Genomic DNA, 25,737 nt, shown 5'->3' with positions numbered 1-25,737 from the left:
ATGTCTCAATTGATGCTGTAAAATTGTTATCTCTCTCATTATTTCCCCCCCCCCCCCGGTCTTTTCTTCAAATCATTTTCTTTTCTGCCTATTTCTACTTGCAAGTCCTTCAGTTGTTTTTCCTTGGCTCTTTTGTCTTTGTTGTTCATTGTAATTAGTAATCCTCTCATAACAGCTTTATATGTATCCCATACAGTCTGAATAATAACCTCTTGGTCTTCGTTAGCCTGGAAGAAAGCTTTGGTATCTTTTTCAAGAGATTTCACTACTTCAGCTTTTAACAACAGGTCTTCATTTAGTCTCCATCTCCTTCTCTTTCTCCTTCCCTTTGCTGACCACATTAATGGATTGTGGTCTGCACCTATTTTTGGAAGAATCTCTATTTTATTAGTAATAAGTCCCAAATCCTTCGTAGTCCATATCATATCAATTTTTGAGAAGGAATCATGCCTTGCGGGGAAAAAAAAGTATAGTCACGTAGATTAGGATTAAACTTTCTCCAGATGTCTTCCAAACTTTCTTGCTTTATTATTTCAAAAAAAAAAGACTTTGGCAGCTTACCATCTTTTTTCTTTTTGTTTCCCGATCTATCCAGAGAGTTCTTAATTGTTCCATCAAAATCTCCCATTAACATTACCTGTTCATAAGTCATTTGATCAAGTTGTTGCTGAATGTCTTTAAAAAAAGCATCTTTTGCCCCATTAGGGGCATATAGTCCCAACGACAACATTTTTTTTTTCATTCATAAACACCTCCACAGCAATGTATCTGCCTTCATTGTCTTTAAAAACCATTTTTGGCTCCAATTCTTTTTTAATATAAAAGACCACTCCCTTTTTTTTTCTTTAGCTAATGAAAAAAATTCTTCCCCCAAAGCCTTATTCCACAAAAATTTGTAATCCAATTGCTTAATATCTACTTCTTGTAGACATACTATATTATATTTCTGCCTTTTAATCCAATGAAAAATTGCTTTTCTTTTTTGAGGTGAATTAAATCCATTTACATTCCAAGAAATTAATTTGTAATCCATAATGATTTTTCAATTATTTTGTATCCTCAAATTCTTTATTGTCCGCCAAAAATTCATTCATGCCTTGCATGTCCACTATTGTCTTCCTCAGTCTTTTATATTCAAAGCTAAGACCTTCTGGTAAAATCCATCTGTATCTTATATCCTTGTCTCTCAGCTTGTCTGTCAATTTCTTAAATTGTTTTCTATCAGTAATGACTTTCCTCGGCAGTTCCTTCATCATCCGCACTCTGCTTTCCTCCACCACCAATGGACTTTCAAATTGCTTACTTAAGATCCTTCCCACCACGTCCTTTGTGGTAAACTTCACTACCATATCCCTGGGTAGCTTGCGCTTCCTGGCAAATTCTGAATTGACCCTGTAGACATAATCACACAAACGTCCCATCTCGTAAGTGGAAGAAATGTTTTAAATAAATAAGTAATAGATGGGTAAGTGATTTATGTAGTCTGGAGATCAGTTGCAATTCTGAGAGACCTCCAGCTCCCATCTGGAGCTTGAAGCAACATTCTGCTTTTTCAGCATCTCACATTGCCACCTTTTCAAAGACAGTTCTTGCCGCATCGAAGCGTGGTGGAACGAAGGTTGATTATGGGCGGGATAAGCTCCTCTGCTCTTTGGAAGTATTACAGAAACAAGTCTGAGCTTTAGTTGTTTGGATGTTGGTACATAGCCCAGCCTCAAACCCCAAAGGTGTTTCCCTCAACAAAGGTGTTGGAGAGCCAGTTTGGTGTAGTGGTTGGGTGTGTAGATTCTTATCTGGGAGAACTGGGTTTGATTTCCCCACTCCCCCACTTGCACCTGCTAGCATGGCCTTGGGTCGGCCATAGCTCTGGCAGAGGTTGTCCTTGAAAAGGCAGCTGCTGTGAGAGCCCTCTCCAGCCCCACCCATCTCACAGGGTGTCTGTTGTGGGGGAGGAAGGTAAAGGAGATTGTGAGCCACTCTGAGACTCTTTGGAGTGGAGAGCAGGATATAAATCCAATATCTTCATCTACCTCACAGGGTGTCTGTTGTGGGGGAGGAGGGAAAGGAGATTGTGAGCCACTCTGAGACTCTTTGGAGTGGAGAGCAGGATATAAATCCAATATCTTCTTCTTCTTCATATTTGGATTATATTTGAACTACCACACTGTTGGATTTCTTCTTTCATTGTGGAACAAAAGATTCTTCAACCTCAAAGTGTGCCTTGAGTCAAATTTGAGGGACTTTATTATTGGACTTGGTTGGTTTCTCTGTTCCTCTCTATATTGGAGATGTTTGTTTCTGATTAAATACCGTTATATGTATGTGTAGGAAGGAATTATTTTGACAACTTTAATAAATTAACTTTGGATATATCCGTTGCATTAGAGACTTGTTTTGTACACTGAGGCTTTTTGCTTTTCTTTGACCCGCCTGGAGGCTGGCAGTTATGCATCTGAGAAAATCACCCCTTGAGCTGTGTATCATGCAGGGTTATGTTTATAAAGAGGGGCCATCGAGTGCCCTCGCAATACAGATGGGTTATTCAGCCCCATTCACTGGCCTGGAAGCAGGAGAGAGAAACATGACACCAGAAAGGGGTTGAAACAAGGTGGGCAAATCGAAAGAGCTGGATCCTGGGGAAAGCCTTTGGTTGGACTGAGAACCAAAAGGGCTGGACAAACCCATAGAGCCCAACCCCGGACAGAGAGCCTCCGGGAAGCATTCTGCAGGCGTCCATCATGGAGCCAGCCTTCAGTGACAAACAGTATTACGCTCAGCATTTTGACCCAAAAGCCTATCTGGAAGCGTATTACACCTTCAGCTCTGACAAAGAGGCAGAAAAGGCCTTAGCAATCTTTGCTCTGAGAAATCTGCACAAGGCCTTCCTTTCGGGTAAGCAGAGAGGGCTGCTGGGTGTGTTCTGCAGCATTTGCAGAATAGACTTCCTTGGGATTAGATTTGCCAGAATGCAGCGACTGCTCCATTTCCTTCTGTGTGAGGTTGCTGACTTTTCAGCTGGCCTCCTCCATTGCTATAGTTGCAGCAGTAAATAGCTTGAAGTGCTGCTACTCTGGGCAGACCAAACTTCTTTGAAAGGTACTGCGACTTGTTTGCTTTTTCCTGGCATTCAGCTCCCAGTTATCAGGGCTGGCTTGAATATATGCAAACCAAGGAAATTACTTAGGTTGTCAGAGCTTGGGGGTGGGGATAATCCCCTGGAATTAAAGCTCACCTCCAGATGACAGACACCAGTTTAGAGGTGCCAGACCCCCTAGCAGGGGTGAAGGTCCCCCACTTTCGGGTCCTACCCCTCAGTGGCATATAGCTTCCTTTTATGTAGAAGGCTCCAGGTGCAATTGTAGATGTTGCTCGTTAAAATGATGAAGTACTACAAAATGTTATTACTCAATTACTTAGGCATTTGGTGCTCTCCTCCCCCCCATAATGCCCCAATGCAGCTTGTAGAAAATTCCAAAATACAATTGCAACAACCAGTTTTAAAGAATAACAAATAAAACACAAATATAACCTGGGGGCGTACTGGTCTGCCAAACTGCCTAATGCAGGCTACAGGCTGTAGCCCTTAATCTAACAGCCACGGATCAAGAACCCTTTGGCTCTTGCCCTTCCAAGCTAAAACTGCAAACAGAGGAGAGTGGTGGAATTGGGGGGCGGGCAGGACAGCGTGATTTGATGACTGACCACCAATGTAATTTTGACATTCTGCTGGTTCTCATTGCAAATGGATTAACAGTGAATTTATAGGGTTGCCAATCCCCAGGTGGGGTCAGGGGATCCCCCGGTTTCGAAACCCTCTCCCCACTTCAGGGTCATCAAAAAGCACGCCAGGGTATGTGTGGAAATGTCTGCTGGGCACTCCATTGTTCCCTATGGAGACCAATTCTCATAGGGTATAATGGAGAATTGATCTGTGGGTATCTGGGGCTCTGGAGGGGCTGTGTTTTGGGTAGAGGCACCACATTTGCAGCATAGCATCCAGTATCTCTCCTCAAAATACCATCCAAGTCTCAAAAAAATTGGACCAGGGAGTCTAATTCTATGAGCCGCAAAAGAAGATTCCCCTATCTTTCATTATTTCCATGGAGAGATGGCATTTAAAAGGTGATGGCCAGAACTCCCTTTGGAGTTCAATTACACTTGTCACAACCTTGCTCCTGGCTCCACCCCCAATGTCTCCTGGCTCCACCCCCAAAGTCTCCAGATATTTCTTGAATTGGACTGTCAAGCATGCGAGTTCAATGACGAGTCGAAGTTGCTACAAAGACTACGTTTATTGATAGACCGATACTTTGGCATAGACAGTTCTTGAGAAGAATGAAACTGATACATTGATACAATACTTTTGAGGCTTACTTCAAAGGGATTCCGAAGGATGGGGTTGCGGGGTAGCATTCACACATAAACTATCATAAATGTCTAGGTTCCCAAAGCGTTATCAGGACTTTGTCCTTGCTTTCTCCAGATGGCCTATACTCCCTTCATGGGATGTATGAGAAGGTGCCGATTACTTGGTTTCAGTTCCCACTACTTCTAATTGCTAGCCATAAAGCGAGAGGGAGGTGGGGAAGGGAAAGAAGGCAACATGGGTGAGCCCTTCTTGACACTTTGCAGACCAGACTCAAGAAGGACCCTAAAACAATCAATTAGCAATGGAATTTTACTCATGCTTGACATGGACTTGGCAACTCTAGTGAACTATTGCTCAGTTTGAGATGCACCCCCCCAAACATGCTGAAACTACTTGCAAAAATGAAGAGGTTGATGCTACTCTGAAGTATTTAAAATGCAGACAGTTTGTTACATGAGTTGATTTGGAAAGAAATGCCAGCTAAGGGCCAGGGCTTTTTTTGAGAAGGAACGAACAGGAACACAGTTCCAGCTGGCTGGGTGTCAGGGGGCATGTCCTAATATGGAAATGAGTCCCTGCTGGGCTTTTTCTACCAAAATTCTCTGCACAAAACAATGGTGATGTCAGGGGTGTGTGGCCTAATATGCAAAGGAGTTCCTGCTCAGCTTTTTCTATATATAAAAAAAACCCTGCTAAGGGCCATGCTTGACTGACAACCACATCAGCCAACCTGGAAACTCATTGTTGGGTTACCAGAGAAGTGTTGATCAGTTGTGCTCTCTGAAGAAGCACTGCTGAGCAAAAAGAAGCCCTGTACTATCAGCTTGTGTAACCAGAAGGTGTGGTGCCATGCAGGTGGCCTTAAAGGAGACACCCTGATTGATATCGGAAGTGGGCCCACCATCTACCAGCTCCTCTCTGCCTGTGAGTCCTTCCAAGAGATTATCGCCACAGATTATGTCGATGAGAACCGGGAGGAGATGCAGCGGTGGCTGAGGAAGGAGCCGGGAGCTTTCGACTGGAGCCCAGTGGCGAAATACGTCTGTGAGCTGGAAGGGGACAGGTAATGAGTGTTAACTGGCATCTGGCTCCAGTTGCCTACCAAACTCCTGTGTGCCCCCCTTGGTTTGATCATGCCCAGGTCATGCTTCTCTGCCTCTGTTCATTAATACCAGCTATCCACATATCTAATACCCATGGGTGCCTCCCCCAGTGCAAACCAAAGAAACCATGCAATTCGACCACTGACAGCCACAGTATTGGTTTAAGGCAGCCCATGTTTTGCAGGAAAATGTGAAAAGTTTACAAAGGCTAAAACAAACAAATAAAGCTCCAAGATTTAACAGTCATTCGTTGCCCATACAGAGACATGGAGGAAAAAAATAGTTCAGATAGCATTTTGAATCGCCATAGCAACAGACCCAAAAAAGACATCCAAAAACCAATGCCGTGAAAATATTTACTTATTATTTTAGAGTCCTGCTTCTCCCCAAAAAAGTAGGAAAAAAGCAAGAATTCAGGAGCACCTTAAGGAGTAAAAATGTGTGAAAGGGGAGGAGTCTTTGTGAGCCATTGCTCACTTCTTCAGACGGGAAGAAGTTATCTGAAGAAATGAGCAGTTGCAGGTAAATGGAGACAGAAAAAAGGGCCCAGGTTGGAGGAATGGCATAATGCTATTTGGAATCATTTTGTCTTGGGTAAATTAGATCTCTCTTCAGGGTTACAGAATTTAGTTACTTATCAGAAAAAAATTTCAAACAGTCTGGTTTCCGATAGTTCAGTTTCTTCAAGAGAGAGAAATTCTGTCATCTAATTTTTTTCCCCAGGAGTTTATATATATATATATATTTTAAAAAGGATAAATTACTTTTAAATGATAATAGATTAAAGAACAATGAACAGGGGAATAATGGAGTATTGAATTATAGGAAACGAAATTTTGCTTAGGGTTTTAGATTGGATGTAGTTTTGTTTCATATTTCATATTATCTTTTGTGTTACTAATTAGAGATGTAAAATTTCCAGAAACTTTGATGCTCGGGAAAAACCCAGTTTTTTTCTGGGAAAAATGGAAATTTTCGGAATAATTGAAAAAAAAGTTTCTTTTTTCTTTTCCAGATTGAAAGTCATTCTGTTACTTTAGGAACATAAAATATGACTATGGACAATTTTACTTGGCATGAAATTATCACAACTAAATTATCACAAAAATATAGTATATCCAAACAATTATTACAAACAGGATTTATTTTTAAAATAATACTTATTTGTAATTGTAACAAATGGAGCAACAATCCGCTGAACTATTTACTAGTTCATTTGGAACAGACAAAAAAAACCTCCACAAAACAATTTTTAAAAATCCGAAAGTAACAATTATTCATATTTCCTTTCCATAGTATTAAATAAAAATAAAAAACTCATTCTCATAAAAAGAATTGAGGGGGGGGGGGAGTGTATAGAAGGGAGTCTAGGACTAAGTTTCAATGAATGGGGATGACTTAGAACTTGCTTGTCCTCAATGCACAGAAATTAGAATAATCTGATACCATACATATTTTTTAGAAATGAATTGGAAAATATTTGAACACAGTGTCTTAAAATATTATATTCATCATGCTAAAATAAAACGTTCCATAATCATTTTTTTTCTTTTTTTCAATTTTTTCAGAAAAACAAAAACAAAAAAGGCTTCAGGAAAAAAACGGGGGGGGGGGACCCGTTTTTTCCTCCCAAATTTTTCTGGTTTTTTTCCCCCAGGCCTTCACATCTCTATTACTTATATTATGTTTTGTGTTACTAATGTTTCAAAAAAGAAGAAATGAGCCGTGACTCACGAAAGCTCTTCCCCGACACAAATTTTTGTTAGAGCGTTTTCGCACTTACCTTACGCCAGAGCGACGTCCCTCTTCACCGCGCAGCATCTGCACGGATTTCGCACTAATTGCTCCGCAGAACTCGGAAGAGCCGCAAAGTCCCGCGGCTTTTGTGTCGCAAATGTAAACTGGGTTTTGGCGGTTTACATTTGCGACGCAAAAGCCGCGGGACTTTGCGGCTCTTCTGAGTTCTGCGGAGCAATTAGTGCGAAATCCGTGCAGACGCTGCACGGTGAAGAGGGACGTCGCTCCGGCGTAAGGTAAGTGCGAAAACGCTCATAGTCTTGAAGGTGCTCCAGGATTCTGGCTCATTTCTGTGGCTACAGACAAACTGACACAACAATCCATCTAGTCTAAAAAGTGCTACCCAAGGTGGCTGGGAAGAAGCAAGAATTTTTGGGAGAAGCACAAAAAGAAAGCAGGTGGGAAGGTGTGTAGGGGGGAGAGAAGGTGGATGAGAGCAAGCAGGTTTGATGAGAGGCTGGGAGAGGAGAGACAGATCAGAGGGATGTGTGTGGAGGGAGAGGAAAAAATGTAAAGTGGAGACAGAGCAAAGGGGGGGGACTGCAGACTTGCCCTCCCCTGAAACTCCTTGTAGATCTCCCATCTTGTGATGCTTCTTTTGTAAGCATGCTCAGTCCTGTAAGTGTTTTTGAATTTGTTATGCAAATGCATATTATTTATTAAGCCAGGAACCTCCAGGTGGTGCTTGAGGATCTCCCACTATTACAGTTGATTTCCAGATGACCAGGAATCACTTGCCGTAAAGGAAAACAGCTGCTTTGGAGTGCAGACTCTGCTATGGCATTGTGCCTTGCTGAGGTTCCTCCCCTCCTTAAACTCCCCCCTCCCTAGGCTGCATCCCCCAAATCTGCAGGAATTTCTGCAGCTGGAACTGGCAACCCTAATGTTGACTGACTGTGTGATGCCTCTGCAGGAGTAAACTTGCCTTTTAACAGGGCAGTTTGTGGTGCAGGCCTTGTCCCATTGCTCTTGCCTTCTTCCCTAGGGAGAAGTGGGCCCAGAAGCTGGAGAAGGTCCGAAGCAGCGTCAAGCGGGTCCTGAAGTGTGATGTCACCCAGCCCAACCCCTTGGCCCCGCTCTCCCTCCCTCCGGCTGACTGCATCCTCTCTGTCTATTGCTTGGAACTGGCTAGCAAAGACCTCCCGGCCTTCCACTCTGCCTTGAAGAACATCGGCTCCCTCCTAAAGCCAGGAGGACACCTTCTCTTGTTCACTGCACTAGAATCCAGCTTCTATATGCTGGGCCAGTGTCGGTTTGGTTGCCTGTACTTGGAGCAAAAGACTATAGAGGAAGCTGTGAAAGAGGCTGGCTTTGACATTGAATGGGTGGACACCACCAAGCTCAGCTTTCCAATGCCTGTGCTCGATTCTAGTGGGGCTAGTTTCGTGGTTGCCCAGAAACGCTGAAGCAACACGAGCAGGGGGTGGGCTGTGGGGGGAGGCAGGGGTCAGTGAAAATTATAATTTAGCTTTGTTATTGTTGTTAGGCAATACTCACCTCTAGAACAACATTGGAGTCCAGTAGAAGAAGGAGAATTGCAGATTTATACCCCGCCCTTCTCTCTGAATCAGAGACTTGCAATCTCCTATGTCTTCTCCCCCCACAACAGACACCCTGCGAGGTGGATGGAGCTGAGAGGGCTCTCACAGCAGCTGCCCTTTCAAGGACAACCTCTGCCAGAGCTATGGCTGACCCAAGGCCATTCCAGCAGGTGCAAGTGGAGGAGTGGGGAATCAAACCTGGTTCTCCCAGATAAGAGTCCATGCACTTAACCACTACACCAAACTGGCAGCTGCCTGTGGGGGACTTCTCTCATGTGCATGCAGCACACGCAGTTACCACAGCTAGTTGACCCATCAGAAGTGATTTCTTATGGTACACGTCCAACTCACCTCTGTCGGGTCCCTCAAACATCCCTGTTCCAAAGTCCAGTCTCATTGCTTCATTATCCGTTTGCTGTTTCATGTCCAACGGTCAAAGCTGCACTGATAAGCACCCTCCAACCCCTCCTTTTTGACCCAGAGGAATACCAGGAGAGATCTGGGCAGGAGACTTCCATGCCGCAGGAAGAGACTCCGCGTTTCCCCTGGCTGCCATTCTTGATCTGCAAAAGGTCTGTAATGGATCAATGCAGCTTTTGCTGAGGGAGAGGTCAGTTTTGTGAGTATCTTTACTGACCAAATTTCAGTCTCAGGAGCTGGGGCAGGTCAAGTAAGCCTAGATGGCTGTCAAGTGAGACCCCCCCCACACACACACACACTCTTAATGCCTCCTTGCAGGGAATTCTTTCCCTTCCTGCACCTGAGTTGTCTGATGCACACTGCCTAGCAGGTTTTTGTAGCCCACTGGATCTGCATCCCATGCCGAATCTATGCACAAGCCCAAAAATGTGCTGAGTGCAAAACCTACATGACCCTGGAGCTGATGGAATATTTACATAACCCCCACCCCTTTCTGGTTGGTCCAAGATGAACCGTGCCCTTCTCTAGAACTTCTGAAATGAGGACTAGGAAGAATGGAGCCTTTCTCTGCTTTCAGCTACAAGCCCTGGAAATGCTGGCTTATCTTGCAAGGAAGTTATAAAGACCAGAGAATCCTCCGAAGTTTTGCGTCAGCTAGAATTCATTCTTTTCTTGTGTTCTGTATTTCCTTCCCCAGTTTCTCTCATTTCTCAGTCTCTGGGTGCAAGCTCAGAAATAACTTCAAAAACTGGATTTTAGCTTCCTGATCAAAAGGGGTAGAGGAGAATGATGTAAACTGCTTTGTTCTCCACTGTGGGGAAAGATTGTACTTTTCCTAGGTAGAAGCTGCGGGGAAGGGGGGAGGAGAGGGAAAGCTGAAATCAGAGGGGCAGATAAAAGTAGGTGGGTGGTTGACTGGGAAGGAGAGAGGGTTGGGAAATTCCTGGAGATTTGAGGGGTGGAGCCTGGAGAGGGTGGGGTTTGAGAAGGGATAGGATCTCAGAAAGGTGCAATGCCTTAGACCAGGGGTGGCCAAACTTGCTTAACATAAGAGCCACATAGAATAAATGTGAGATGTTTGAGTGCCACAAAACATGGACCTGAGATGTTTGAAAGGGGAAGGAAGGAAGCAAGGAAAGGAGGGAGGGAAGGACGGAGGGAGGCTCAGTCATCAGAAGTGATAGTGTGGGGAATAATCTTGTCCCAAGAAGACTGACGTCTGACTATGGATTTTGGCAAGTAGTTGCAGGCTTTTCATGATCCCTTTTCTTTCAAGGGAGAGAAACCTCACTCTTTTTTCTCTCCTAATGCCTGCTACTCAAATCAAACCTAGAAGTCAGCCTCAGCATCCATTCCATTCGCTGAAAGACAATCTAAGCATCACATCTGAAAATGAATGGATTCAACAGACAGTGTTTTAGCTATCCCCAGCCTGAATTCACACCACTCCTGCTACCCCCAGGATCAAGACCATCCTGCTGCCTGACTTGGAAGGTTCAGCTCCACCATAAAGTAAGAGCTTGCCACGGAAGGGGCTGGCTGGTCAGATTCTCTGGACAGTGCTGGATTCAACCCTGTGGAGGCCACTGGGCAGTCAAAATCTTGGGGGGCCCCTCACAGATTATCTCAGAGTCTGAGCACCTGCCCCACCACCCACAGCCCCCACTGCAGCCATCAGGCACCTTCTCAAAAGCCCCTTTGACAAAGTTGTGGGGGAGAAGCAGAAGGAAGCAAACTTGGCAATGACGCTAGCAGCAGCCTCACCGGCAAATCAGGCAAAGAGTGGCCTAGTTGCTGGTTGTGCCTGCAGGCTCCAAGGGCTGCAAGAAGGGGAGAAACTGGAGGGGAAAGTCGGTCCAGGGCCCCTAAAAGTGTAGGGGCCCATAGGCCAGTGCCTATATGACCTAATTGTTAATCTGGCCCTGCCTCTGGGAAGCAGAAAGAAGGGATACACACACTGCTGAGCTGAGATCCTATGGGGAGGGACGGTGGCTCAGTGGTAGAGCATCTGCTTGGGAAGCAGAAGGTCCCAGATTCAATCCCTGGCGTCTCCAAAAAAGAGTCCAGGCAAATAGGTGTGAAAAACCTCAGCTTGAGACCCTGGAGAGTCGCTGCCAGTCTGAGAAGACAATACTGACTTTGATGGACCAAGGGTCTGATTCAGTTTAAGGCAGCTTCATATGTTCATGTTCATTGTTTTGTCCTTCTGGGGAGGAGTGGGGAGAGAACTGGGCAATCATTAACTGCCTGCTACTGCTGAGACAGTGGAGAGAGTTATAAAATGGGACACTAGGGCCCCATCTCCCGGAACCGCCCCTCTGGCACGGTGTCAGCCTACGTAGCACAGCTCTTGCACCGGCATCAGGGTCCTGAAGCCAAAAAAAAAAAAAAAAAACCCACCTCGTCCAGCGCTGTCTAACTTTATAGGGACAGGATAGTTTTCCCTGTTCTTTTAGAATTAAATTTAATTAAAAATTGAGAAGGCAAGACTTTAGGGAAGGAAACCATTTGTGAGCTGGGAAATGCAAGACAGAAAGAATTTGAGCTTCGGGAGAGAAAAACATTTGGTTCAATGACAAGATCTGCTGAGGCAGGAGAGAGAGAACCATAGAAACCCGACTGTGAAGGATTTTGCAAGGATACAAAGTATTATGGAGGCCGCCTTCACGGAGAAAGACTCCTATGCTCAGCATTTTGTCCCAAAAGATTACGTGGAAATGTATTATTCCTTTTGTCCTGAGACAGAAGATAAAAACAGCCTGTTAGTCTTTGGTCTGAACACTCTCCACAAGGCTTTTCACTCGGGTAAGTTTGGACAGCTTTTGTTTGCTTTAGAGCTCTGGTGCAAGTGATAACCTGGGAATAAAATCTCTCCAGATTGTTCGACTGCTCCAGTTCATTATGCACGGCATTGCCAACTTCATTGCTGACCTTACCCTGGGCCACGAAGAGCCAGGTGATCTTTTGTACCCTGAACATGTTGGCTGAAATTCTGTCCCTTCGGTGTGTTTGGAAGTGGGCAAGTGAAGCTTTTCCAGGCATGGAGGGGAAATAGCTTCATCTGATCGGTAAATAAAGTCTCATCAAGACTTTGTTAAAGGGACAGAGTACTCCTCCCCCCCCCCCCCCGATAGAATGCATTTCTCTCTCGGCTTGGCTTCGCGAACGAAGATTTAAGAAGGGTGCAATAGTCCACGTCTGCTGCAGGCTCGCTGGTGGCTGACAAGACCAATGCGGGACAGGCAGGTCCGGCCACAGTGGCTGCAGGGAAAAGTCTGATTTAGGGTTGGTGCTGTAGCAGTGCGATTCTTCCTCAATCTCCTTTTGTCCTCAAGACCAGCTATGCGCGCGTTCTCAAAGGAAGAGACAGCGGGGTGGAAGGTGTGCCTCCATGCTTTGCAATCTGAGGCTAGGTCAGACCACTGGTGATGGTTGATGCGACAGGTGCCAAGGGATTTCTTCAAGGAGTCCTTGTACCTCTTCTTTGGTGCCCTCTATTTCGATGGCCGGTGGAGAGTTCGCCATACAGGGCAATCTTGGGAAGGCGGTGGTTTTCCATCCTAGAAATATGCCCTGCCCAGCGCAGCTGCGTCTTCAGCAGCAGTGCCTCGATGCTGGTAACCTCCGCCCGCTTGAGGACTTCAGTGTTGGTCACAAAGTCACTCCAGTGGATGTTGAGGATGGTGCGAAGGCAGCGCTGATGAAAGCGCTCGAGGAGTCGCAGGTGATGACGGTATAATGCATTTAAGAACGGTTAAAAATCAGAAATAGAAGTATTATTGTTTTGATTAGGCTTGCCAAGCCCCAGGTCCCAGCGGGGGTTCTTCCGCTTTCCCAGGCTCCTTCCCGCCCCCAGTCAGCTGGCCGGTGGAGGGAAGCCCCGCCCCCACAGCCATCATGTGCCTTTCCCCCTCCGGAGGCTTCAGTCTCTACTCGAGGAAGCCTTCCTCTTTGGAGGGTGTGTCTGCGTCTTTAAGGCTGAAGGGGAGCTGGGTGGGGGAAGAAGGCAGAACAACATGGCTGTGAAAGGAGCCTCTGTGTGTTGCACAATCCTTGCAGAGGTCGTTTGCATAGTGTGAAGGTTGGTTGTCCTGTGTTACTGTGAAAAACTTGAAAGTTCAGAAACTCCTGAGTAGAGGTGCCAATCCCCAGGTTGGGGGCAGGGGATCCCCGGTTTGGAGGCCCTCTGTCATAAGCCCTGACGAGGAGGAGCTGGAAGGGTTAACACACCTGGAAGAGTTGCCAGCCAGTTCCTCAGCTGAACAAACAGTAGCTGGCCCATCAATCACTCTCCAGGCACCAGTGTCAGCTGTTGACGATCACTCTCCTCCAAGCTCTTCTCCTCCCATCTCAAGAGATCGAAGCAGGCTCCGGAAAGAACTTTCAGAGCGAAGACATGAGGCACTCCGAAATCTCTCAGATCTCTCAGCCCTGCGTTCTAGCTGAGTTAGGGGAGGGACGGTGGCTCAGTGGCAGAGCATCTGCTTGGGAAGCAGAAGGTCCCAGGTTCAATCCCTGGCATCTCCAAAAAAGGGTCCAGGCAAATAGGTGTGAAAAACCTCAGCTTGAGACCCTGGAGAGCTGCTGCCAGTCTGGGTAGACAGTACTGACTTTGCTGGACCAAGGGTCTGATTCAGTATAAGAAGAAGAAGATATTGGATTTATATCCCGCCCTCCACTACAAAGAGTCTCAGAGCGGCTCCCAATCGCCTTTACCTTCCTCCCCACAACAGACACCCTGTGAGGTGGGTGGGGCTGAGAGGGCTCTCACAGCAGCTGCCCTTTCAAGGACAACCTCTGCCAGAGCTATGGCTGGCCAAAGGCCATGCTAGCAGGTGCAAGTGGAGGAGTGGGGAATCCAACCTGGTTCTCCCAGATAAGAGAGCTATGGCTGACCCAAGGCCATTCCAGCAGCTGCAAGTGGAGGAGTGGGGAATCAAACCGGGTTCTCCCAGATAAGAGAGCTATGGCTGACCCAAGGCCATGCTAGCAGGTGCAAGTGGAGGAGTGGGGAATCAAACCTGGTTCTCCCAGATAAGAGTCTGCACACTTAACCACTACACCAAACTGGCTCTCCAAGGCAGCTTCATATGTCCATAGTCACTGCAACCCAGGAAGCAGGCTGAATGAGACTCCCATATAGCTCCCACCCAGGACCTAAGAACCTTGTGGAAGCAACAAGTCTATTCTCTGGCTTGCATCCATGCTTCTTCCTGATCTCTGATCCTGAACTGTTTGATTTCCTTGGCACCCTGACCTTTTGGCTTTTGGACATTGACTTCTGATTCTGGTTTGTGATTCTGCATTGGTGACTTGGCTCCTGCTTTACTTCGTGGACTTTGACCTTGGACTGACTTTGGACTCCTGCCTGCCTGCACCCTGAGAAGGTGACACCCTCCGGAGCTTCAGGGTCATCAGAAATGGGCAGTGGGGGAGGGAGGGAAATGTCTGCTGGACCATAGGGTATAATGGAGAATTAATCCCGGGGTATCTGGGGCTCTGGAGGCACGGTTTTTTGAGATAGAGATACCAAATTTTCAGCGTAGCATCTGATGAGTCTCTTCAAAATGCTTGCCAAGTTTCAAAAAGATTGGACCAGGGGGTCCAATTCTATGAGCCCCAGAAGAAGGTGCCCCTATCCATTATTTCTAATGTAGGGAAGGCATTAAAAAGGTATGTGGTCCCCTTAAATGCGATGGCCAGAGCTTCCTTTGGAGTTCAATTGTGCTTGTCAGAACTTTGCTTATGGCTCCACCCCAAATGTCTCCTGGCTCCACCCCCAAAGTCCCCAGATATTTCTTGAATTGGTCTTGGCAACCCTAAGAATGCATCACCTGCTGATCCCATTGCAGGCAGTTGTTTCTGAAGGCAGAAGAGCAGACCAGCCGCTCGGTGTTTTCTGCCCAGCTGGTAACCTCAGTCCAACACCTCCTGCCAAAGAGACGGGGACTGTCACCCGGGGTTCTAGTTGCCACACCCAGACCTGTGGATGTGGCAACTTGGGGGGCTGGCGCAGGGGGAAGGGAAGTCTTGTGCAACATGGCGACATCCATCCTGGGTGGAGAACATAAAGAGTTGCCATCACTGAGCAACACTTTGCCTGCTATCAATTAAAAAGCCAAACGGCAGAGGAGGGAAGGGCTGTCGGGGGGAGGAAAGCTGAAGATGGGGGAAACCAAAAGAGGTCAGTGGGGGGAGGCTACAAGCACAGCCGGGGGAAGAGGGTGGTAGGGAAGTGACAGCCTCCTAGGGTTGCCAGCCTCCAGGTGGGGCCTGGAGATATCCCGCTTTTACAAAGCTGGCAGGGATCAGCTCCCCCGGAGAAAATGGCTGCTTGGAAGGGTGGACTCTAGGGCATTGTACTCTGCTGAGGCTCCTCCCCTCCGCAAACCCCACCCTCTCCCACATCCACCCCCAAAGTCTCCATGAGAGCCAGTTAGGTGTAGTGGTTAAGAGCATGGACTCTTATCTGGGACAACCAGGTTTGATTCCCCACTCCTCCACCTGCACCTGCTGGAATGGCCTTGGGTCAGCCAGAGCTCTGGCAGAGGTTGTCCTTGAAAGGGCAGCTGCTGTGAGAGCCCTCTCAGCCCCACCCACCTCACAGGGTGTCTGTTGTGGGGGGAGAAGATATAGGAGATTGTAAGCCGCTCTGAGTTTCTGATTCAGAGAGAAGGGCGGGGTATAAATCTGCAATTCTTCTTCTTCTTCAGGTACTTTCCAACACAGACCTGGCAACCCTACAGCCTCCCCTCAAGTTCTTGCACATTCCTCACTTGTGTTTTTATAATATTCTTCCCCCAAAGAGCTCAGAGCATCATCGTTCTGTCTATACCAACATGAATAGCTGCTTTCTCCTGAACCAAATCTTGGTCCACCCTGCTCAGACTGGCAGCAGCTCTCCAGGGTCTCAAGCAGAGGCCTATCACATCAGCTACAGCCAGACCATTTTAGCTGGAGATGCTAGGGATTGAATCTGGGACCTTCTGCATGCCAAGCGGAGGCTCTTCCACTGAGTCTTAGCCCCTCTCAAACAGCTCACCTACCCCTGGGCCATTTCAAATAAGGAAAACAGCATGGAGGGAGCTCTAAGCCCCTTTCTCTGTTCTCCAAAATTTCAGTCCACATCTGGGAAGTGTGGGGAACCTCGACCCATGTCCCAGGCACATTCCAAGGAAAATGCAGTGTGTCATTAGACTAACAGAAGGTCTTTGCGGCCAGGGAAAATCACACATCGGCTGCTGTTCCATGTCTCCTACTTCCTATTGATTTCTGAAGAGTTTCATTTGTTTCCATGAAACATGGTCTCAGTTCATTGATTTTCTTCATTTCCGACCCACCTTTCTCCCCAAATGTAGCTGAGATAGGACTGCAGCTTTAAAGTCCAGTCCTAATTTAGTGAAGAAGGAAGCCCCGCCCCCCTTAACCAGGACGAACTTTTTTCTAAGCATGCATCAGATGGCGCTCTTAGCTATCCTAAAAAACTCTGAACGATACACAGTGATATGAGATCTAGCACAAACAATTAAGAAAGTGCTTACAAAACTGTAGCTTAAGCTATCAGTCTCTACTCTCAGGCAGTAGGGTTCCCAGACTCCAGGCGCAGCCTGGAGAACTCCCAAAATTACAACAGAACTTCATGCTACAGAGAACAGTTCTGCTAGAGAAAAGGGCTGCTTTGGATTGTGGATTCTCTGGCATTATACTCCACTGAGGTCCTTCCCTGCCCAAACTCTCTGTCACCAAATCTCCAGGAATTTTTCAACCTGGAGTTGGCAGCCCTATCCTCCTGTGACTGAGAACTTGCAGCTCTAGCAATGGCCTTAATGGGAGACCACATCTGCTGACTTGGAAGGTATCCCCGGGGCTATCAGAGAAGTGTCGATTAGTTCTAGTTCCAGAAGCACAGCTAAACAAAAACAAGCTCTGTGGGGTCAGCTTGTGTGACCTAAATGTGCGATGTGATGCAGGTGGCCTTAAAGGAGACACCCTGATTGATATCGGAAGTGGACCCACCATCTACCAGCTCCTCTCGGCCTGCGAGTCCTTCCGAGAGATCATCGCCACAGATTATACCGACCAGAACCGGGAGGAGATGCAGCGGTGGCTGAGGAAGGAACCGGGAGCTTTCGACTGGAGCCCACTGGTGAAATATGTCTGCGAGCTGGAAGGGGACAGGTACGTAGGTGGAGTTGTAGAACTGCAACCCCCAGTTCTCCCAGAATTGAAATTGATCTCCAGAAATCAGTCCTCCTAGAGGAAACTGGCTGGTTTGCGAGGTGGAGTGTACCCTGTTGAGTCCCTCACCTCTCAAATGCCACCCACCCAGGTTGCATTGCCAGTTCCCTGGTTCAGACAGGGCTCCCCTGATTTTGGGGGCTCCATTTCACCATCAGCAAGCTGGCCGGAGGAGGAAGCCTCATTCCCAAACAGCCCAATCCTGCGTCAATTTCATCAGCACAATAGCATTACTCGGAGGTGACATTATCATGCCAGGTGCATCGTGTGTCTATGTCCTAGCATTTTGGCTAAAACGCTATGGTTACCAGAGAAATGATAATAAAAGTGGATTAGAATAAAATTAATAGGGCTCAAGATGAAGCTACTGTGGCCCAAACACACACAATACCGACCAGAACCGGGAGGAGATGCAGCGGTACAAATTAGGCCTTTGATCATAGCTTTGGTTCTTATTTTGGTAGCAACCAATGCAAACATTGAGACTGTGAAGGTGACACGTGGGTCTTGAGCTGCCTTGGGAGGTTCTCGCAGGGGAGCTCAGCTATCGTAGACCCATGGGCGAAGAACGGTACACTGCTTCTCTCTGGGATGGTTGTCCTTTTCCATTCAGTGGGTGGCTTGGGGAATGATGCACACAGAGCTGTGAAGGAGGAAGGGGGCACCTGCCTAGCCGTTCAGACCAGCCAAATCAACCCTGGTGATCAATGGGGTGGCAGGTGCCACAACCAGATCAACTTCACAGGTGGGTGTACACTAGCTAGAAGAAACTGTATTTTCTGCCACTAGCTGCTCTTTTCACCATGGTAAATAAGACTGGCCGGATGCCAGTTGCTCAGACCAATGCAATAATTGTTCCCATCTACAAAAAACGGATATCATCTTAATCTCTCTGATTTTAGACCAATCAGTCTTTTTATCTGTTATAGCGGAACTATATGCCAATTTTTTGCAAATTAAGCTCAGCACCTGGATGTTATCTAGTAAAATTTTAGGTCCAGAACAGGTGTTTTTTTTGCCAGGGGAAGTCAGCTCTGGACCCCTGTTTAGTCCCCGCTCATTTGATTAATAATTACACGAGATGGAAAAAGTCTAAATTGTATACTGCCTTTCTGGATTAAAGGGGCTTTTGACTCGGTTTCAAGGGAACGTCTCTGGGCAAAGCTCTAGTCTTCTCTGGAGAGCCAGTTTGGTGTAGTGGTTAAGTGTGCGGACTCTTATCTGGGAGAACCGGGTTTGATTCCCCACTCCTCCACTTGCACCTGCTGGAATGGCCTTGGGTCAGCCATAGCTCTTGTAGGAGTTGTCCTTGAAAAGGCAGCTGCTGTGAGAGCCCTCTCAGCCCCACCCACCTCACAGGGTATCTGTTGTGGGGGAGGAGGATAAAGGAGATTGTGAGCTGCTCTGAGACTTTGAGATTAGGAGTGGAGGGCAGGATATAAATCCAATATCATCATCTACCTCACAGGGTGTCTGTTGTGGAGGAGGAAGGGAAAGGAGATTGTGAGCCGCTCTGAGACTTTGAGATTAGGAGTGGAGGGCAGGATATAAATCCAATATCTTCATCTACTTCACAGGGTGTCTGTTGTGGGGGAGGAAGGGAAAGGAGATTGTGAGCCGCTCTGAGACTCTTCAGAGTGGAGGGCGGGATATAAATCCAATATCTTCATCTACCTCACAGGGTGTCTGTTGTGGGGGAGGAAGGGAAAGGAGATTGTGAGCTGCTCTGAGACTCTTCGGAGTGGAGGGCGGGATATAAATCCAATATCATCATCATCATCATAGTCTAGGGGATGTCCCTAGATAACAGGTTATTATTTCTCATTAAAAGACTTCACACCTCCACGTCCTATCAGGTCATGTGCTCTTTGTCTGGGAGTCTCTCCCCCAAGATTATTATTTAAAAAGGGGTTAAGCAGGAGTGCATTTAGACCCCCATTTGCTTAACCTTTTAAAAAATGATTTTGCTCCTTTTTTGTCATTAGTTGATGGCCACAGTCCCAGACTTAGCTCTGCTCTTATTCTTTTGTTGTTAATAATAATAATAATAATAATAATAAATTTATTCTTATATCCCGCCCTCCCCTGCCAAAGGCAGGCTCAGGGCGGCTCACAGGACATGGTATTTACCATGATTACAATAAAATACAATCATTACTATAAAAACAAATTAAAATATAAAATATAGTTGAGTTACAGTCATAAATTAAGTTAAAAGTTAGATAAAACAGTTAAACCATTGTAAATTGTTAATTAAGGTGCTACAATTCAGAATATGTATAGGATGGCTAGATGTCAATTAACCGGGTTCCATCTTAAAAGCGAGCTGAAAGAGGGCGGTTTTGCAAGCCCTGCGAAACTGATTCAGGTCTCGCAGGGCTCGCACCTTCTCTGGTAGTTGATTCCACCATTGGGGAGCCATTGTTGAGAAGGCTTGCTCCCTCGTTGTTTTCAATCTAGCCTCCCTTGGCCCAGGGATATTTAGAAGATTTTGGGAACTAGATCTCAGTGCTCTCTGGGGGACATACGGAGAGAGGCGGTCCCTAAGGTAGGCAGGTCCTCGGCCACACAGGTGACATGGTTCTTCTGTCTAATTCCCAAGCTGGATTAAATTGCTTATTGAACTGTTGTCATGAATACTGTGTGATTAACAGAATGGAGTTGAATTATGTAAAGCCAAAGGTATTGGTCTTTCCCAGCTCCCAGAAATTATATAAGTGGATTATTAATGGTAATAATCTTGAACAGGTCAAGCGCTTTAAATACCTGGGTGTCCACTTTTAATCTAATGCTACCTGGACCCACCATCATAGAATGGCTATCAGTGAAGCTAAAATTAGTGCCTCAGCAATTTATCGCTTTTATTTCTCAGATCAAGGTCACCAATATGTGCCAGCAGCGCTTAAAGCCTTTAATGCTAAAATTGGAGCTCAATTACTATATGGGGTACCTCTCTGGATTGACACAATTGACAGTTCAGTAGAATGTATCCACTGTAGCTTCTTGCGAAAGATCATGGGGATACCTATGTGTGTCCCATGTGTTGCTTTATGTTTCGAGTGTGGTCAGAATTTGCTGGCTACTAAGGCATGGAGTCATACCATTAAATTTTGGTTAGGGCTCCATTTCAACTCTGACTCTCTTAGCCATATGTATCAGCTACTATCTGAATCTGTCATGTCTAGCTGGTTATCTTACATTGAAGCCAAAATAAGTTCCCTGAATTTATCCCTTTTGAGTCCGAGGCTTTTTAAAAAATAGAATCTGGTTTATTGGGTTTGGAGCTACAAACTCTCTATAGCCTTGCCATTGCCAACAGAACCTGCTCTCTGATTGTTCCAAATCCAAGCTTTCCAGCTGTATACGTCTATCAACTCCTAGCTCCAACCTGCGCAGAGACTTTTCTTTGTCCAGATTTAACATTCTTCCCTCAGCCATTTTATCTGGCAGATTCCCCTACTCTAATAGGTGCTGTCCTTGTATGAAGTACTGTGTTGAAACTGTCTCCCATGTTCTTCTTCAGTGCCCTTTTTATCTGGCGTCCTGTTGTGATTTTTACATCCCATATTAGTCCCGCTCCTATTCTGATGATTTTAAGGTTCTTTTCTTGCTTGATAACACAGATATTGAAATAACTGAAATAGTAGCAAAATTTCTTCATATTGTTATGGTTACACACCCTGACAAGTAATATTATGTATTAGGCTTTATTATGCTGTTATTTCTGTTTTTATCTTCCACTTTTAATCTTATTTGTATGGACTCTTTACTCTCCAAATCTGTAATTTGGCCAGCCTTCCATTGCATATGTTTATACATGCCAAAAAAGGCTTGTCTGATGATTATGAAATACAGCAGATTGCTATATTCAGCAATTCCCATGTGTCAATTGCCCCAGTGAGATCATAAAAGTGTGTGTGTGTGTGTGTGTCCCTTTAAAAAAGCCATGCTTGGAAATGCTTCCATAGCCTGGTGAGGGGACTTGTGGGAGTATGACAAATTTCACTTTCATTTAGTAGAATTGCAGCTGCTAGGGTAGGAAAAAAAAAAGAGAATGGGGAAATGAAGACTGTATTCCGGGGAACTGCACTGCTGTATTTTTATTTATTTAGGGAATGGAAAGATCTCCTGGGTCCACTCCCAAAGTTCCCAGATATTTCCTGCCCTGGCAACCCTAACATATTCCCAACTCCTGATGTTGAAGAGAGCGAGGGGAAAGCATGCATTGGCCTGAAGGTGGCATCTTCTACTCCCTAGTGGAGGAGTAGAATAAAAGGTGTTTTAAAAGATATCTGTTCCTACTGGGCTCTTGGGACCAAGAAGGCAGGTGTGAATGCTCACACTGCAGAGGCCTTGAGTATTTGAGCAATAGGTGAGAAATAAGATTGCCAAGCTCCAGGTGAGGCCTGGAAATCTCCCAGTATTGCAACTGAACTCCAGGTGACAGAGAACAGTTCCCCTGGAGGAAACTGATGCTTCAAACGATGACATTGTACCCCAGTGAGGTGCCTCCCCTCCCCAAATGCTGCCCTTGAGGGTTGCCTTTGATTGTAACATCCAGGTCCTTCCCAACCTGGAACTGGCAACTCTAGCCAGAAACCTACTCAGGTGATGTCAGGAGGGAAAATGCTGTTATCGTGGTTTGGAGCAAGCTGCAACAGTTCAGTCTGAGGAGCAGCGGAGCTGAGCCTGCACAGGGAGGCGTTCTGGTTGGAGCTCCTTGCTGTTCTCGATCATCATGTGATATCCGTTAATGTGTGAATCAGCTTTGGAGGAGGAGAGTCAGTTGTATACCCCTGCCCTCCACTACCTGAATGAGTCTCAGAGTGACTTACGATCACTTTCCCTTCCTCTCCCTGCAATACCTTGTGAGGTAGGTGGGGTTAAGAGAGCTCTGAGTGAATTGTGACTGGCCCAAGGTCTGCATGTGGAGGAGTGCATGTGGAGGAGTGAGGAATCAAACCCAGTTCTTTAGAATAGAGTCCTCTGCTCTTAACCAGTAAGTGAAACTGGCACTCAAGTACCTCTAATGAAGGTCAAGGACACAGAAGTACATCTAATTGAGGTTTAGAGCAGAGAGATTGTCTCATTCATCTTTAATTCTGTTCCAGGGAAAGGTGGGCCCAAAAGGAGGAGAAGGTACGAAGAACCGTCAAGCAAGTCCTGAAGTGTGATGTGACCCAGCCCAACCCTCTGGCCCCGCTCTCTTTCCCTCCAGCTGACTGTCTGCTCTCCACCTTGTGCCTAGAAGGGGCTTGCAAAGACCTGCCCACCTACCGTTCTGCTCTGAAGAACATCAGCTCCCTTGTGAAACCCGGAGGGCATTTAGTCTTATTGGTCATCCTGGAGGAAACTTACTACATGGTTGGCCAGCACAAGTTCTCTTGCCTCTACTTGGATCAGGAATCTGTAGAAGAAGCTGTGAAATCAGCTGGCTTTGATATTGAGTGGTTGGAAGCGACCAAGCTCAGCCTCTCAGGGACTTTGTATGATGCTAAAAAGGCCTGTGTTCTGGTTGCACAGAAACACTGAAGTACATCTGGTTAATGGCTGGAACAGAAGACGAAGAGGAGGAAGAGATTGGATTTAAACCCCACTCAGAGTCTCAGAGCAGCTTACAATTTCCTTTCTCTTCCCCTCCCCAACAGACACCCTGTGAGGTAGGTGGGGCTGAGAGAGCTCTTTTGAGAACTGCTCTTGAGAAAGCAGCTCTTTCATGAACTGGGACTGACCCAAGGTCACACCAGCAGCTGCATGTGAAGGAGGATTGGGGAATCAAATCCAGTTCGTTCCTTTTTTTGCCCTGGAAACATGCATGGCTCAGAACAATAGGTTACCCAGATTCTATTGATACACCCAGGAATAATCCCTTCAACACCCATGATCCATAATTAAGCACTGCTCAAGCAACACTTAAGCCTGTTCCCCTTCCCCAACACCCTTCCTGCCTGGTGTTTGTAGGGCCAGCAAGTCTCAAGAAATAAAAATTTCATCATCAAGAAATAAAAATTCCTTCAAATATATTAGAAACAGGAAACCAGCCTGGGAGGCAGTGGGGCCCTTGGATGACCAAGGGGTAAAAGGATTACTGAAGGAGGATAGGGAAATGGCTGAGAGGCTGAATGCATTTTTGCCTCCGTCTTCACTGTGGAAGAGGAGAAGTGTTTGCCTGCTCCAGAACCCCTAATTTTGGAAGGGGTGTTGAAAGACCTGAGTCAGATTGAGGTGACAAGAGAGGAGATCCTACAACTGATAGACGAATTAAAAACTAATAAGTCACCAGGTCCGGATGGCATACATCCAAGGGTTCTGAAAGAACTCAAAGTTGAACTTGTGGATATCCTGACAAAAATATGTAATCTTTCATTAAAATCTGCCTCCGTTCCTGAGGACTAGAAGGTAGCAAATGTCACCCCCATCTTTAAAAAGGGTTCCAGAGGAGATCCGGGAAATTACAGGCCAGTCAGTCTGACTTCAATACCGGGAAAGTTGGTAGAAACCATTATCAAGGACAGAATGAGTAGGCACATTGATGAACACGGGTTACTGAGGAAGACTCAGCATGGGTTCTGTAAGGGCAGGTCTTGCCTCACTAACCTGTTACATTTCTTTGAGGGGGTGAACAAACATGTGGACAAAGGAGACCCGATAGATGTTGTTTACCTTGACTTCCAGAAAGCTTTTGATAAAGTTCCTCATCAAAGGCTCCTTAGAAAGCTCGAGAGTCATGGAGTAAAAGGACAGGTCCTCTTGTGGATCAAAAACTGGCTAATTAATAGGAAGCAGAGAGTGAGTATAAATGGGCAGTCTTTGCAGTGGAGGACGGTAAGCAGTGGGGTGCCGCAGGGCTCAGTACTGGGTCTCATGCTCTTTAACTTGTTCATAAATGATTTGGAGCAGTGAAGTGGCCGAGTTTGCAGATGACACTAAATTGTTCAGGGTGGTGAGAACCAGAGAGGATTGTGAGGAACTCCAAAGGGATCTGTTGAGGCTGGGTGAGTGGGCATCAACATGGCAGATGAAGTTCAATGTGGCCAAGTGCAAAGTAATGCACATTGGGGCCAAGAATCCCAGCTACAAATACAAGATGATGGGTGTGAACTTGCAGAGACTGACCAAGAGAGAGATTTTGGGGTCATGGTAGATAACTCACTGAAAATGTCAAGACAGTGTGCGATTGCAATAAAAAAGGCCAACACTATGCTGGGAATTATTAGGAAGGGAATTGAAAACAAATCAGCCAGTATCATAATGCCCCTGTATAAATCGATGCTGTGGTCTCATTTGGAATACTGTGTGCAATTCTAGTCACTGCACCTCAAAAAGGATATTACAGCATTGGAAAAAGTCCGGATAAGGGCAACTAGAATGATTAAAGGTTTGGAACACTTTCCCTATGAAGAAAGGTTAAAACGTTTGGGGCTCTTTAGCTTGGAGAAACGTCAAGTGCGGGGTGACATGATAGAGGTTTACAAGATAATGCATGGAATGGAGAAAGTAGAGAAAGAAGTACTTTTCTGCCTTTCTCACAATACAAGAACTCGTGGGCATTCAATGAAATTGCTGAGCAGTCAGGTTAAAACAGATAAAAGGAAGTCCTTCTTCACCCAAAGGTTGATTAACATGTGGAATTCACTGCCACAGGAAGTAGTGGCGGCTACAAGCATAGACAGTTTCAAGAGTAGGTTAGATAAAAATATGGAGCAGAGGTCCATCAGTGGCTATTAGCCACAGTGTGTATATATGTGTGTGTGTGTGTGTGTGTGTATAATTTTTTTGGCCACTGTGTGACACAGAGTGTTGGACTGGAGGGGCCACTGGCCTGATCCAACATGGCTTCTCTTATGTTCTTATGTGACACAGAGTGTTGGACTGGATGGGCCATTGGCCTGATCCAACATGGCTTCTCTTATGTTCTTATGTTCTCCCACCCCTTTGTCTACCTCCAGTAGAATGACCAGTTCATTGTCTTCTGATGATGAGTCAACCTGCCTCAGGATACATTTTGCTCTGTGAATATGCCACTCTGCTGGCCCCTCAGTGTATGTGTGTCTGTCTGTTCTTGGACTTTCCCTCCTCTGTCTCACTTCCCAAAATGATGGCCATTTCCTCTTTGACTTGCTGCTTCCACAGACTTCTTAAATCTCATCCATCCCTACAACACTGTGCCCTTTCCTCCCTGATTTTCCTAGTTAGCTCTTGTATGTGTTTGCTGTGTGCACCTTTGTTTTATCCTGTTTCATGTTCTGCAGTTAAAACCTTTCCAACA

General features: G+C 46.1%; 2 protein-coding genes across 2 annotated transcripts; both read left to right on the top strand.

The window, feature by feature from the left end:
* Positions 1–2,719: 2,719 nt before the first annotated feature.
* LOC132579943 (nicotinamide N-methyltransferase-like) lies at positions 2,720–9,699 on the top strand. The gene is made up of 3 exons (XM_060250525.1): positions 2,720–2,892; positions 5,225–5,432; positions 8,255–9,699. Exons 1-3 carry the CDS (start codon positions 2,739–2,741, stop codon positions 8,673–8,675), a joined length of 783 nt encoding a protein of 260 aa, XP_060106508.1. The 5' UTR covers positions 2,720–2,738; the 3' UTR covers positions 8,676–9,699.
* Positions 9,700–11,846: 2,147 nt separating this feature from the next.
* LOC132579942 (nicotinamide N-methyltransferase-like) lies at positions 11,847–23,000 on the top strand. The gene is made up of 3 exons (XM_060250524.1): positions 11,847–12,035; positions 17,201–17,408; positions 22,580–23,000. The coding sequence occupies exons 1-3, from the start codon at positions 11,882–11,884 to the stop codon at positions 22,998–23,000; spliced, it is 783 nt and encodes a 260-aa protein (XP_060106507.1). The 5' UTR covers positions 11,847–11,881.
* The last annotated feature ends 2,737 nt before the right edge of the window (positions 23,001–25,737 follow it).

This window comes from Heteronotia binoei, chromosome 12 (assembly GCF_032191835.1).
Source record: "Heteronotia binoei isolate CCM8104 ecotype False Entrance Well chromosome 12, APGP_CSIRO_Hbin_v1, whole genome shotgun sequence".
Lineage (NCBI taxonomy): Eukaryota > Metazoa > Chordata > Lepidosauria > Squamata > Gekkonidae > Heteronotia > Heteronotia binoei.
Note: the sequence above shows the minus strand (reverse complement) of the source record. Positions and strands in the feature narration are given on the sequence as shown.